Source organism: Siphateles boraxobius, unplaced genomic scaffold, assembly GCF_051911475.1.
Source record: "Siphateles boraxobius isolate OS27281-9 unplaced genomic scaffold, OSU_SipBor_1 26, whole genome shotgun sequence".
Classification (NCBI taxonomy): domain Eukaryota; kingdom Metazoa; phylum Chordata; class Actinopteri; order Cypriniformes; family Leuciscidae; genus Siphateles; species Siphateles boraxobius.
In genome coordinates, this window is record NW_027508876.1 from 476,910 (window position 1) to 492,500 (window position 15,591).

Below are 15,591 nucleotides of genomic sequence, written 5' to 3' on the forward strand. Positions count from 1 at the left end.
GAAAGTGTGCAGCACATATTCATCTAAATGTCGCTCTCAGCAGTGTGGATGGCATCCGGATGTTTGTTAAATGCCGGGATGCTCAGAACGATCGCCATCGGCCGATAATCACATTCTACGACTCGATCGTTAGTCACTAAATTTGGCCGATTTCACGAACCGATCACAATTTGATGACGATAAACCACCGACGCGCTTGCAGACAGTATACAGATGAGGCTTTTGCGCCATGCCTGCTTTGTAACTTTGCAAAACATTAGTAAACCATGGTAACTATTTTTTAGAGAAGGTCGTCTTGATTTCAATGAGACCACACACACACACAACATAACCTGATGCGTAGATCTTAAGCAAATCCTCAGTGACATGACATGCTGTATGGCTAAAGCTATAGAGAGCCTAAGTCCCTCCCCTCCGCTTCCGGCTCATGGGACCTTATTTCGGAAAAAAATATGTATGGTAGTCAATGGCGAGAGACAACTTATCTTTTTATTCCGTCTGAACTGTGCCCTGAATTACACATTTGATGTTTGTCAATTTAAAATATCATTATGAAAGTTAAGAAAGTCACAGTTTGTCATAAAACAGAAGAGTAACATTTAGTTTTATGTGAAAATCGCTCAATGAATTACATCTCTCGTCTCACACTATGTACGTCACCAAGCTCGTGTGTGTGCAGTCTGGTACAAAACACACAGACATGACGGCGTAACGTTACGATTATAACGGGAGATTATAGAAAGAATGACAGACGTTAGTTTCAGTAAAGTTAGCTTCATTCATTGAGAGAAAAGGTATGACGTCACATGCGCGCCTTTTGGGTTTGTAGTCTTTGTAATTACGTATTTTCACAGTCTTATACCTCAAAACTGCGTTACATCAAACTGCGACTTTCTTGACTTTAAAATGTATCTTTTAAATTGACAAACATCATATGTGTAATTCAGGGGACAATTCAAATGGGATCGAAATATTTGTTGACTAACATACAATATTTTTCCGAAATAAGGTCCCATGGTGGTCCACCGGAAGGGGAGAGACTTAGGCTCTCTAGGACTCCTGGGATCTGATCGCATCGCGATCATGACGCAGTGTTTTCCAACCTCATTTAAAAGTTCAACCAATGGAAATTGGATCTCGGGTATGGTGTCTAGGAAAGATGTGTAGAGACCAATCAGACACTGTTTTACAGCTGGAGCGCGCTTGGATTGGTTTGATCGCTCAGATTGACTGGTCTTGATTTACCGTGCACCATAGAATAGCACAGCTGGAAAAGTGCTGGAAGATCCTATCTCATCAACCAGGATCTTCACCATGAGTACAGGTATATCGGGCATTGAATCACATCTCTCTTGTATGTTTCATAATTGCAGACATGAGCAGTAGTTTACATGACGTCAACAGGTGTCGCTAATACCAAGAGTTTCTGAACTCTACCCTTTAAGGCCTGTTCACACCGGGACGAATTTTGCGCCTCATGATTAAACAAAGGGCGTCAATGTGAGTGTGCTCACCAACGTGAAAAACACCACACGTAAAAGCGTAATTTTTTTAAAAACACCTCGGGTTCGTTTTTTTGGTTTGACGCGCCGCGTCAAAAACTATCCGACCAATGAGATTGGCGCTTTTGCTCACGTGTCTGGAGCTTCTGAAGTTACAGTAAAACACAACTTGGGGGCACTCATACACAAAACGGTCTTGCCGAGTACACATATGTAACAGCGAAGAAGATATGCGCCAAGTAGCGTCTACTCACTGCTGGGAAGAAGACGAGGAAGATGCAAGCCAAGATAAATGTAGAGCTGCTGCTCTCGCTGGTGTCGGAACATAAGGAACTGTATGACAAATGCGACAGCGACTACAAAAATATTGATAAAAGAGAACTGTTATGGAGTGGTATTGCAGAGCAAATGGGCCTTGATGGTGAGTTTCATTTCACTTAATTGTCTTTCCGGGGTATTTCTATTTTACATTAAGCGCCATCTAATGTCAGGGAATGAATTTGCATGTTCACTCGGCTAATCGTCAGCGAAAACCGCTTGGGTGTGAACACAAAAAAACGCGCTGAAAAACGCTGGCGAATAACGCGCGCTGATATTCGTCCCGGTGTGTACGACCCTTAGAAGGTACTGTATGCATTTTGATGCTAATTTTGTTGACTTCTCCCTCTCCCGCCCTCTACCCCAAACCCTGCCCTCCAACGTTTGCACATAATTACTGACAAGAAGAGAGCGTTTTTGATTGCTAGTTTTCAAATTTCTGAAAAATGTGTGGGCCACTCCCCTAAATTTTACTGCTGTTTTATAAGGTCACTGTGAGTTTGGCAAGCAAGACCAACATATATTTCCTGTCCGAAAACATAGTTCTAACCCGATCCCACCCCTAAACCGAACCCTAACCATAACTTATCCCTAAAATCAGAGGGAAATGATATCAGTGACAGAAGCAACCAGCTCTGGTTGTAAGCCTAAACTCGTAAACTTGAAAACTGATTGGTTGATTGGAATATTGTTCCAGGATCAAGCACTAATGAAAAACTAATGAAAAACTAATGAAAAAATAAAATAAAATAAGGAATAAACATACAACAGAACCAAAGGCGGCCTCAACTGTCATTGAGAAGTTTTGTTTCTCATTAAGAAAAAGATTGACTGAGAGATTTTCAAGTGAAGAGAGAAAAATACTTTTCTCTGTATTTTCGATGATGTATGCTGCAAAGGAAGAATGACAATCGGTTGACAAAAGGGAGAAACAAAGTACACTAACAAGCTCAATCTCCACACCATCTACATTGAAAACTGCATGTCATCAACATGAAAACAAGAATCATCTAACAAGACAGTCTTGCCAAGACAGCACTGATCTCTGATCTACTTTCAAGCATACTATATGCACGGACAGACCTATGCATAAATGGATGTGGTTTTGAAAAGATGAAAATTGAAGAATATTATCCAGGTGACAATACAACACACACACACACACACACACACACACAAAAAAACACACGCACACGCACACGCACACACACACACACACACACACACACACACACACACACACACACACACACACACACACACACACACACACACACACACACACACACACACACACACACACACACACACACATCAGGCTTCTCTTTAGATTCAAATAGAGATGAAATTGCCATTTAAACTGAGATGTGTGAAAGTAACCCGAAAGGCATCTTGTCAGTGTAAAAACTGTTAATGGAGGTACATTAGACGTTGTCAAGTTGGATGAAAGTCCATTTGGGGTCATACAAAGCTTGATTTATCTGTAAAATTGGCCTTTGTCTGACAAATAAGCCCACCTGAATATTTTACAGCACTGATGAAAGAGCTTTGAGACACATGTGAAACATAACTGTAACTGTACAGGTACATCAATATCTGCTGGTGTGTAATGTGTAAACATCTGCATCGCTGGGGATAATTTAGACATGCACACAGTTTCAGTCAAAAGCTGGACATGTCTCTCAATATTGGAAAGACATTTGGTTTAGTCATACATGATTGATTTTTTTTAGATAAATATAAATAAACATTATATTATCTATATATATGCATATCTGATGCATATATATATAAAAGTGTTTAGAGGTTTGATGTTGGTACGATTTTTAAAAAATATTTCAGCATTTGACTAAAATCACAGTAAAAGTTATGGGCTAACATTGTGTTAAATTGTAATGTAGGTATTTCACAATGTATAATATTTATAATATTATACTATAACATTTTCTATGGTGATATTTTAAAATGTATGCATTTCTTCCTGTGATAAAATGTTCAGCATCATTACTCCAATCTTCAGTGTCACATGATCCTTCAGAAATCATTAAGCCTATAATATGATGATTTGATGCCCAAGAAACAGTTCTGATTATTAATGTTGAAAACAGTTGTGCTGCTTCAGATTTTTATGGAATCCGTGATATTTCTTAGGATTCTTTGAATATAAAGTTCACAAGAACAGCATTTATTTAAAAAAACAGGAATTGTGTGTAATGCATAGATTGGTTATGTACATGCCTTCATTACAAACAGCATAAAAGTGCATAAACACAAGCTTTGTTTTTCGTTATTTTTAAAAGCTCAAAAGTGTTACATTTTATAATATCTCGATGTATTTATTTGTGCACTGTTATTCTTCAGTTTCTCCTATGCTATGTTATAAAATATGCATTTTTCAGAAAACTAATTATCATCAATCTTGGCTGCATTTTTAACCCAAGTTTTTGGACACCATTTCCTCTTGCTTATTTATCATCTTATTACATGACAAAAAACAACAACTTTGTATTTCATTTAAAACTAGATAAATACATACACAAACAAAATCATTAAATAATCCTGGGCCAGCATAATCAGCTGTCATTTCTGTTAATTGGGCTCCAAATGGAGAGATCAACTCAATCAGATGACACGATTTCACAGTCTGTTGTCTTGACCTGCCACTCGCTGGTGACCTTTTCCACTCAAAGCGAGGGCCATCTGCACACAGGACACGTCTGTGACCTTCTCCAGTAGCGCTGAGGAGCAGACACGCTTTAAATCCAACCTCATCTTCAACACCCAACCCTGCTGAGCTCAACATCTCTCTACACTCATGTGTTATGAGCACAACATCGATCTCTGCGGGTCAAAGACAGACCCGTTCTTCATGCTTCAAGAGACGGAAAAAGCGAGAGAAACATGTTCCTCCGAGGAGACTGAGAAGGCAGCTTGTGTTTTTCATAAAGCTGATGGTGATGGTTTGATTTGTTATCTGCAGAGAAAGAGCCTTGGATAAGAAAACACAAATCAAGCTAAAACCTTGGCACTGTTATGCTGAAAACACACAGAACACAAGGACTGCAAACAGAATTGAAAATCACCATAAATCCATATTTCACTCAAGAAAAGACATTCGGTCAACACCCATCAGAAACACAAAGGAGATTAACACAAAGATGAGTTGTTTCCACAATTATCATATATATATTTTTTATAAAGAAATGTGATATATATTCATAACGCTACACTTTGTGTTATATTACCTCTGCTGTAAATTAAAAAACAAGCTAATTAACATTGCGAAGGTGTTTCTAATGCAACGGCTGAGGGTGTGATGGCAAATTTCACACCACTTTCTCTCCTGACTGCTGTAATCAATCTCTCTCAATATTTTCCCTCTTTTAGAAAGTCATGGAAATGCTATCATGTATTTTTTTTTTTTTTTTTTGCTAACAGAGCAAATGGGAATTTTATTTGCTGTCGTCTCCTGTTCTCCACATTTCCTAGGATCTCATGTGAAAAGTGTCAATAGTACAACAGATGCATTAAGCCCAGCTCACACAAAAGTCACTTTCTTAAATAGACATACTGGCCACACATAAAAGTACCAAAAGTCATCAGTGTCTCAGTTCAACAGTGCTTTACAGTTCATTTCTCTCTCACACACACACACACACACACACACACACACACACACACACACACACACACACACACACACACACACACACACACACACACACTATATATATATATATATATATATATATATATATATATATATATATACACACTCTCCATGTTCAACCCTGCTGAATCAGAAAAAAAGTATTTAATTTACTGATGGCAGTCGTAAAACAACCTCTCACAACAACTCCAGCAGTGACTCACAGAGATTTTAACACATCACACTGACATTCATTTGAGATGTGACTTACTTCACACTTTAATTTTAGAACAAGGATCTTCAAACACCGACTCTTCACAAGACAGTGTGGCATATGATTCCCTTAGCCAGCATTTCTCAGAGAAAGTGGACATTATTGGAAGCTCTAAAACGTATACAGTAGATCTGCAGCCAAATCCACGATTTGATCTGATGGGTTTCTGAAGAAAGCTGCCTGGAAACTCAAGCTGAAGGATCATGGCTTCATTTTACATCACGTTAAACAGATTAAAGTCCAATTTGTGGATTTGCAATTAGTGGTCGACCGATATGGGTTTTTTGATGGCCGATGCCGATATCTTAGAGAGCAGGGTGGCCGATGGCCGAAAATTATATATATATATATATATATATATATATATGTAAATCTTCTAGTTGCTGTGCCAAGTTGTTGTGCCAAGAAGTTTATTAAAGCTGCTTTGAAACAATCTATATTGTTAAAGTGCTATATAGGCTAAATGAAGGTGACTTGACTTGATTTAAAATGGAAGCTGTCAAAATAAAGGCCGTGACACAAAGCCAAAGGTCTGCCAACGTCGAGCGTTTGTCGGGCTAGTTTTAGTTCCACACGTCGGCCGGATTTCGCATGTCGAATCTCGTCGGTCCGTCGTGAGAGAGATCGTTGGCTTTAAGACGAAGTCTAGACGGCACAGACAAAAAGCTCTTCTAATTTTACATCATCTTACCTGAGCATTCAAATACGCAAATATTTTCATTATAACATGAGCCGTTGGAATGAAGTGATCAGCATGATTGATATTCGAAATGGTAAGCAAGCGCTGCATTGTTTACGGTTTGTATATCTGAAGTTCCAGTTCCGGTTTCCCTTTTTGACTATTGATTGAATGATGATATTTACAATTACTTCCTTACACGCAGAACACACATGGTTGGCAGTCAGCTAGGGCTGAGTATCGATTAAGATCTTCCAATTCAATTAGATTTCGATTCTCGATTAGATTTCGATTCTCAATTAGATTTCGATTCTAGATTCGATTTCGATTCCCGATTCGATTCAATGAATATAGATTTAATACAAATCCTATATTTAAACAAAAAGAACAATGAACACAAGTTTACAAGTGGTTAATTAATAAAAAGAAATTGAGAGCCACAAACCTGTATATTAAACTCGTTTTATTTTAGGTACACTTGGGTACATTAAAACAGAAGCCAACTCTATATTTATTTCAAATGCATACAATGAATAGACAGGATTTTCGCATGCCTTGATTAAACAGGATCAGGTTATTTTAAGTTTAAGATAAAACAAACATAAAATCTCGCAGCATTAGCCGTAATATGGAGGCTGCAAGTGTAAGCTAATACTGGCTTTTGGGAGATAGATAAATAAATATGGAAAAAAATCGATTCGTGGCCTTTGAGAATCGATTTTGAATCGACCACATTTCAAAAAAAACAATTATTCGAAAAATAATCCAAAATAATCCATAATCCATAAAAGAATAAAGTAATCCATTGTTTATCGGCTTTAATATAGCGGCCAAATTTTCTTATTGGGCCAATAACGATAACATTAAAAATGAACATATAGCCTATCGGCCGATACCGGTATAGTGGCCGATATATCATGCATCCCTAGTCATAAAGACAACAAACTGCTGCTAAGTGTCTCAGATTTTTTTCTATCTGTCAATAAATTATCATATTTCAATAGCTTAAGCATCAGAGTATTGAAATAGCCGCCTGTGGGTTTGATTCACAGGAATGAACATCTGTCAAATACACACATTCAAGTGTCACTACTTTGCTTGTAGTGTTTTCTTTTTTTCATGAGTCACATAAATTAAGATGATAATTATTGCACCCAGAGTTTTGAACCAACCGGGGGTTTGCAAACCCGTTTTTTTCCACAGATTTTTTCCCCACAAAATGAAGATGTCTCAAACATATTACTATTGTAATATATTTGCAAATGATTACAATTGGAAATAACATGTACATTTTTTAACTGACATACATTGAAACATTAACATTATTTTAAACATTAAAGTCAACACGAAATCAAAATTGACAATTCTATTTGTTTACGGAATATTACAGTATTTATTATTAATGATTTTTCTGTGCACATTATAATTATTTATTTTTAAAATCATGCACCTGGTAATCTTGAATCAAAATAACTTCCCCTTCCTTTTGCAGCGACATCTCTTCCAATCTCTGATGACGCGTTTGCTGACGCGAGGGCGGGGCAACCTGTCACTCACATGAGATCCACCAATAGCAAACCACAACCATCCAATCAATTCCTCACAGACAAAATCAAGCTCCGACCTACTTTTTTTTTTACTTGGATATACATCACAATATGGAAGAAAAGACTATCACAACTTCAGTTAAATGACAACTTTAAACTTTAGAGTTTGGCAGACAGCATAAGTTGGGAATCCTGTACTAGACCATACAAATTAGGTTTCAACTTAACCAAAACACATAAAATATCATTGCATTATATTTATAGGAACTCCAGGAAGTTATAGGAACTCCACCAGAGTGTTCCCCCGAGAACTGGGCTACATTTTCCCTTTTTGCGATAACAGAGATGAAATGTAGACATAAAAGTTATGCAATTGAAAGGACAAAATCCCCTATTACAGCATTTCATCAAGGCCGAGAAAAGAACACAACACAAAGGCGACAGTAAATGCTACCGATGCTTTCCATGTTCATGGAGTTCCTGGAGTAAATATATGCAAACTGTTTGTTTAAATGGCTTTTTAAAAGTGGCCGATGCTTGTATTTCGTATGGAATGAGTTCAGCCAATCATTGTACACTTACACCGCTGGTAGTTCATATTGTGCTGGGTTAGACCCGAGCTTATTTAGTCCCACCAAAAAGCATTCATATAACTAAAATGGCTCCCAGTTCCTGCGGTGAGAACACGCCAAAACACAGGAACTTCCATCAATAGTCATAGGAAGGAACTATGAAAATGTTCAGTTTCAGGGGGTTCTGAAGCAAAGCGTTTTGTTTCTTTGCGCTTCCGCGTTCACAAATACATCATGCGTCGGGTTAGCGATCACTCTTCAGCCGGTGTGAAGTGCTAAGCGAAGTGATGAGTCCTAGCTTAGCACCCCAGTAGCATATGCCTGATCTAAAGTTGTTCTTGCTATTCTAAATGTAATCCATCAAACTTTAATTAATGTAATAATCTTTTATTTTTATCCTGCTTATTTTTATCTTATATCGCTAAAGTGAAAGAAATTGCATTTTTAGGTAGCCTATGTTTTGCGACATTGTTAACTGTTTTTAAGCAATAAGCCATAATATATATTTTTTTAATTACAAGGATGTTATGTTATAATTAATTCTTAATCAGAATTATGCTTGTATGATATTTGTTATCGCAGTTTAAAAATATATATATATATCATAGATGTCGACAAAAATGTTATCTCTAATCATTTCGGATAGTTGCTATGCTACTATCTAAGCTAACTAAAAAAAAACACTAAGAACGAGAAATGTTTAATTTCCCAATCTAGCTTCGGTTATATACTAGTATATGAAACATAAGTTAAAAGACATTAATGGTCGTTATAACCAAGGGTGTAATCCATCAGCCGGAAACTGAAGCTTCCCGGCGGCCGCCATTGGAGCAGAACTTCACCTGCTGTTAGCATTGCATTGACTCCCATTCATTTTGGTGTCACTTTGACAGTGAATAACTTTAGATCTGAGGCGTCCAAAGACTTCATTTGTCAATTATTTATTTCTAAAAAAACATGACAATGTATAAAAGGCTCCATTACTTTGTATCTTACGTTATGGCTCCGTAGAAGCCGTTTTTGTAAAAATAGGCTAACGATTGCGTCATAACCACGAGACTCTCTGTCGCACAGTAGAGAAATTACCGTATAGACAGGAGGAGAAGCTCGCAGGCAATCTTTTACTGTCTATGAGGCAATCTGGGGGACATAGAGGCATAAAGTCAAGGGAGAAGCCCATAGATAGAGAGTCCATCAAAGCAACGGGGCAAAATATTTCAACAACGTTTTTGAGGAATTAGGGGATTCAGATTCGTCTTGGCACAGCAACTAGAAGATTTACAACTGTCTGACTGTCGTCACGCTCAGTTTGAGTCTGCACAGTCGCTCATCCATCAGGAAGCGAGTGATTCTTATGGCCTTTACTTTTCTCCATTGAAATCAAGGGGGTCGCTGTGTCCATTTCTTTTACTGTCTATGGTTATAATGTAGTTCAACCGACTTGAATAATAAAGTGATATCTGATTGGTAACCAGGCACTAAAGGGATTACCCATAAAACATGCTTTGAACGATCGGATTGGTTGGGTCCTAAACTGGGGAGATGGTGCTCGATGCAGAGCCAAATGGGAGGAGCTAGAGCTCGAGCTCCCCCTTTTCTAGAGCTCCAGCTCCACCTCGCTAAATTTAGTGGGCGGGGCTTCGCTGCAGCGTGCATCTCTCGACCGACCGCAGGGGGTCTTGTCCTCGGAAAAGTATTGTCTGATGCATATATTGGTGTGTAAGGTTAAACAAATATTTAATTAAAATAAACTACGTACAACTTGTGGGGGATGGGAGATTACAAATAGAGAATGAGGTGCATTCCGGGAAGGCGCCGCCAATTTAGGTGGCAACGCTATCCGTCGCCATGGTTACTTCGACAGTATAACTATAATAAATGGAGAAATAGGAAGTGAAAGGAAAGGGGCTCTATCAGGAGAGACAAAATAACAACGCCAGCCAGCGTTATTTAGAGAAACTGCTTGGTATCAACAACATGGACCCGTACGAACTGCAGCTAACGTTAACGTTACAGAATGGATGAAAGACCCAGAAGCACTAAATTTATTACCTTTCACACACCCTGACATAATCAATTACCCGGTTTACGGTATCGGTGCCTACACAATGCAAGAGTTTAGAAGCTTTAAGTCATTAGAAGCTTATGAATATTTCTGATGCGGCTGGTTGCAAGACTTACAAACTTGTAAACTGCGATAGCTCAGTCATACTTGAGGTTTCAGGCGTCATTTATATGTGGAAATAAATCTGATATGAATTGGATATACATTTTGGACCTGCCGTGTAAGCAGACAGTCATACGTACGTCATTAAAATTGTGTCTTTTTATAACAGTTTGCGGTACAAATATATCTATAACAAATGAAACTCTTGTTGAGTAACATAGGATTTATTTTGTTCATTTGTGTTAAATTAAAATCGAGCTGGCGCTGAAATATGTTGCTTTTGAAATTATGCTGAGTGCTGGTAGTCGATGCTGATGCGCGAAAGTTAACCTGCGCATGCGCGGCCCCGCCCACTAAATCCAGTGCGGTGAAGCTGGAGCTCCAGCTCCTCCCATTTGGCTCTGCATCGAGTAGTTTTTTTTTTTTTTTTTTTTTACGCTTTTATTGTCAACAACAGGTAGCATGTACAGTGTCATATCTCATATAACAAACAAATAATTCACATGCCTCAACAAGAAGAAAAATAATAATAATAATAAAAATAAAATAAAAAGATGAGAGGGTACATAAGCATCAGTTTACAAATAGATATACATTATACTGCATCGAGTAGTACCACTTGAAACTGGGACTCATCTCTTCATCACACCGGAACTAGACTCGCGTACGGAAGCCAGTGATTAGTAGTTTACAATATTACAAATATAGATGACAGTTAACAGGTTAATGAGACCAAACATATTGATAAATAGAAATGATACGCACAAAAGCTCAGTTATTATATCACAAAAGTTAACACACAAAAGTAGTGTTGTTTGTAACATGTAAAAATAAAAAGTAGCAGTTTTTGTTTGTGGAGTATCATTGAGATGAATCTACACAGACTCATGAACAAGCTCTAGCTAGCCTGTATATTCAAACGGACAACTCAATACTGTCAAGCCACAATTCAAACAACAGCCACCATATGATCACACTGACAGTAATTCTCACTTCATAATTCACAAAAACAGAATAAATGTGTGCAAATCAACGCATGAAACTACAGAACAACCCCTCACTCACCTCTATCTGGAAGCGCGTGCTGTTTTTGAGACGACTGCTGATGTGCCTGATCAATATAAACACCATATCGCATGAAATATATTAATTTGTAACACTGTAGTAACTTAAGATATTTTACTTATAAAAAACTTTATCAATTAAATTTCAAAATCAGCTTGGATCGTTTATTTTAACGCTAAAGAGCGTCTATATGTTCAGGCGCGCCTCTTGTAGCTGTTCTTGGGTCCTTGCGTTGAACTGACAGCTCTGTTTCCATCATGGCGGCGTCCGGCAGAGAGCATGTACTTTCACTCTACAGAATGCTTCTGAAAGAGAGCAAGAAATTCCCTTCGTATAACTACAGGTAATGACACGAATTTACATGTATTTATCAGCAGCACAGGCTCGTGGCATAGTGTCTGTGGCTCGTACAGGCGGATCCTGTCAGATTCTTTATTATTTTGAATAAAATTAATCTCAATACATTCTTAGAAGATATGAAGCACGCATTGCTTTATATATGCATATATACATATATATTGAAATATCTTGAAATATATGTAGCCTTGGTGAGCAGAAGAGACTTATTTTAAAAACTTTAGAAAAAGCATTGCCTCTTCTGTTCACCAAGGCTGCATTTATTTGATCCATTTGTTGCAATTGTTTTCTATTGTAATAGTATAGTATCCATTATCATTACTCCAGTCTTTAGTGTCACATGATCCTTCATAATCATTCTAATAGGTGATATGACGCAGCACCTGAAAAAAAGGCTACCTTCCGTCAACATAAACAACGTGACAACCTGCTTGCGCAGGGAGCGTTCCTTGTAGCATGGAGACATTTGTGACAGATGATACAAGGAACGCTCCCTGCGCAAGCAGGTTGTCACGTTGGTTATGTTGACGGAAGGTAGCCTTTTTTTCAGGTGCTGCGTCATATCATTACGCCAGCTGCACTCATGGTACGGCAGTAAAGTTTCTTGATTATTACGCAGGAATGAGAGTATAGTTCCCAGCCATATCAGCCTAGAAAATCGCAACTTTACATTTTCCGTCGGTCTTAGTGCACGATGTAACTACAGAAGAGTAGTTAGTTCAGTCTATAGGTGCGTAGTGTTTCTTTATTCAGTGGCATCGCCAACTACTGGCCTGACAGCAGAATACAGAGAGTTTTTGTGGATCTATATGAACCGGAGAGTTTTGACAACGTTACCGTCTGTACGCAAAAAACGTAAAGGAAAAACGTTTCTGTTTTTAGTACATTATTGTCTTGTAAACGTACCCTAAGTCTAGGCCAAACTGTGAAGGTGTCAAACCCTGCTCCTGAGGTCCACAGTCCAACCCAATTCCTGAACAAGCTCATCAAGATCCTCAGGGTTTAGAGAAAATCACAGTCAGCTCTACAGGACTGTGTGTTGATGATCAAGGGCACAATGGTGGTGATGGACCAGCTCTTCCAGGGTTTGAAGTCTTTTGGTTGCCCGCCAGTGGCGTAGCGTCTGGGCATGCAGGGTGTGCACGTGCAAATGGGCCCGGGCCATTAGGGGGCCCGTCGCCCAATAGAACGAGGGAATGTATTAATAATTCGTGGCCACAATAAATATAGCCTATATTTTTTGTATGCATGTCATGTGCAGTAATTTCTCATTTCTCTGTAATTTCTTGTGTGCATGTGATATTTTTTTTTCTTGCACCCCGTGGAACTACCCCGTCATTTTTTTATGACGCCGCACAACGAGCAAACGCTGCATAGCGCCAAATTTAAAAAAGAAAACAATGTTTGAGAGGTTATTGTTGCTTCAGCGGAGCGCTCATTGTTTAAAACTGAAGCTAATAAAAAAAATTTGCGGAGCACCATGTCACAGAATCTTTTTCATTGAGAATGCACAAAGTCATGAATTAAACACCATCGTGGATGAATTTGCCGAAAGAAAGGCCTGGAGAATCCAACTACAATGGGATATTAGGTTTGTGCTTTTACATTTTGGGCTGCTGTGTCACGATCGTTTGTATAAATGCCGTAGTTTATTATTGACACTGACTGAGCCTTGGTTATGATAAACTTTTTTTGTTGTTCTGTTCTGATTGTGAAAACCAGTCTTTTTTATGGTATTGTTTGGTATGGTATTTTTTTTATGCTACAGTGAACGTCTATAAATGTCTCTTCGATGTACTAGGAGGGCGGGGTTAGGGGGACACATATCATTTTTTTTTGCTTATGGGACTGACTTGCTACGCACGCCACTGTTGCCAGCCCAGACCTTTAACCACTTGCATCACCACTCAGATTTTAATAGTCTGTGAAACAGTATGCAGTGATACATTATTTAATTGACCATATTACAAATATTTTTGGTCTAAAATTATAACACTTATTATAGGGCTGCTCGATTATGGAAAAAATCATAATCACGATTATTTTGGACAGTATTGAAAATCACGATTATGTAACACGATTATTTTACATGACTTTGGGAACGTGTTGCATTTATTAAAAGACACCTTTCAACAACTCTTGAAAAAAATCTAAATGTGAACATTTATTGCACTTTTTGAACTATTAAACCGATTTGCAAACTCACAAGTGGTGAAAAGGGTGACATGTTTACAAATTAATTTGTTGTAGGGGGTCACCAGGGCGTTTTTTGCCTTTATAAAGGACAATTTATTAAACCTTACTAAATATATGTGTTATGTCAAATTCTTACATTTGATCAAATTCATTAAAACGATTTCGTTAAAACATTCATTAAAACGATTCGTTCAAAATAATGAATCATTCAGTAACAAAACACAGCGCTTAGAGATGCTTTTCTTTTGTAACAATTTTCGTCGGTGAAATAGAACAAAACCAGTCAATATTGCATCTAAAATGTAAGTTACTAAATATAAACTGGGCTAGCTGCTACTTGTTTACGAAACTATAAATTCAATGTAACATTTGCAATCGTGATATAGAACAGCCCTTAGTCGTGTTATGTTACTTAACTACATATGTTAAAAAAAAAAACTCAACACATACACACTCAACACTCATACACATTTCTACCTCATTATGTTTCTTCTGTGAGTTTTTGTGTGAGCTGTTAGGCTCATTTGTTTTTGATTTCTCCACTAATGTCTCCCTCACAAATAGACAGGCAGCGCAGCTTCCAGAAACTATCCATTACCGATCTCTGTTTACACTCTGACTGTATAAGATCAAAACCATCTCGCGTTTCGATCGGTCGGGCAAGTAAAACTCTTTAACTTCAAACTTAAAAATGCCCTTTTCCCGGACAAGCAGACAAGTGTTGATGTCGCTCCCTGTGTTCATTATCGATTTGTTTCGTGCTGTAAAGCGGAACAGATGATCAGTTCATGTGCGCTCGCGCTGCCGTTCGCTTTAACTGAGGCGCTACAGTGATCGAGCAGAGATCTGCGACAGCTCGAGATACGTCTATGGTCTCACTCCAGTCTATATTAAATTAGCCAATTGTTATTGTGAAGTTTATTGTGCTTGCAGTTTATGACTGAGAGAGTTTATGGCTTCGGGAGAGGCGGATGTGCGCGTGCGCGAGTCATTCAGAACACAGGACAAAATAATCGTTTTTAGTCGATTGTACTATTTTGGAGATCGTTGGGAGCCAAAATCGAAATTGAAATCGAAATTTGATTATTTGCACAGCCCTAACTTATTACAAATTTTAATATATATATATGATTTTATTTTTTATTGCACTTTTAAACAAGTTTGTCTAAAAGCCTTTGGTCAGATCCATTAATCAGCAAAGAAAGAGTTGAGAAACGTGACGTCGTTGTTGATATTACTTTTGGTTCTTATGTCACAGAGGAAAA

General features: G+C 38.0%; 2 protein-coding genes across 2 annotated transcripts in view; one reads left to right on the plus strand and one right to left on the minus strand.

The window, feature by feature from the left end:
• The window catches only part of fars2 (phenylalanyl-tRNA synthetase 2, mitochondrial), a 196,617-nt gene extending 184,539 nt beyond the window's left edge, over nucleotides 1-12,078 (minus strand). The window contains exon 1 of the mRNA XM_077244126.1: nucleotides 11,774-12,078. Within this exon, the coding sequence (XP_077100241.1) occupies nucleotides 11,774-11,839 (66 nt within the window). The 5' untranslated portion in view covers nucleotides 11,840-12,078. The remainder of the gene's footprint in view (nucleotides 1-11,773) is intronic.
• The window catches only part of lyrm4b (LYR motif containing 4), a 79,311-nt gene continuing 75,707 nt past the window's right edge, over nucleotides 11,988-15,591 (plus strand). The window contains exon 1 of the mRNA XM_077244144.1: nucleotides 11,988-12,116. Within this exon, the coding sequence (XP_077100259.1) occupies nucleotides 12,031-12,116 (86 nt within the window). The 5' untranslated portion in view covers nucleotides 11,988-12,030. The remainder of the gene's footprint in view (nucleotides 12,117-15,591) is intronic.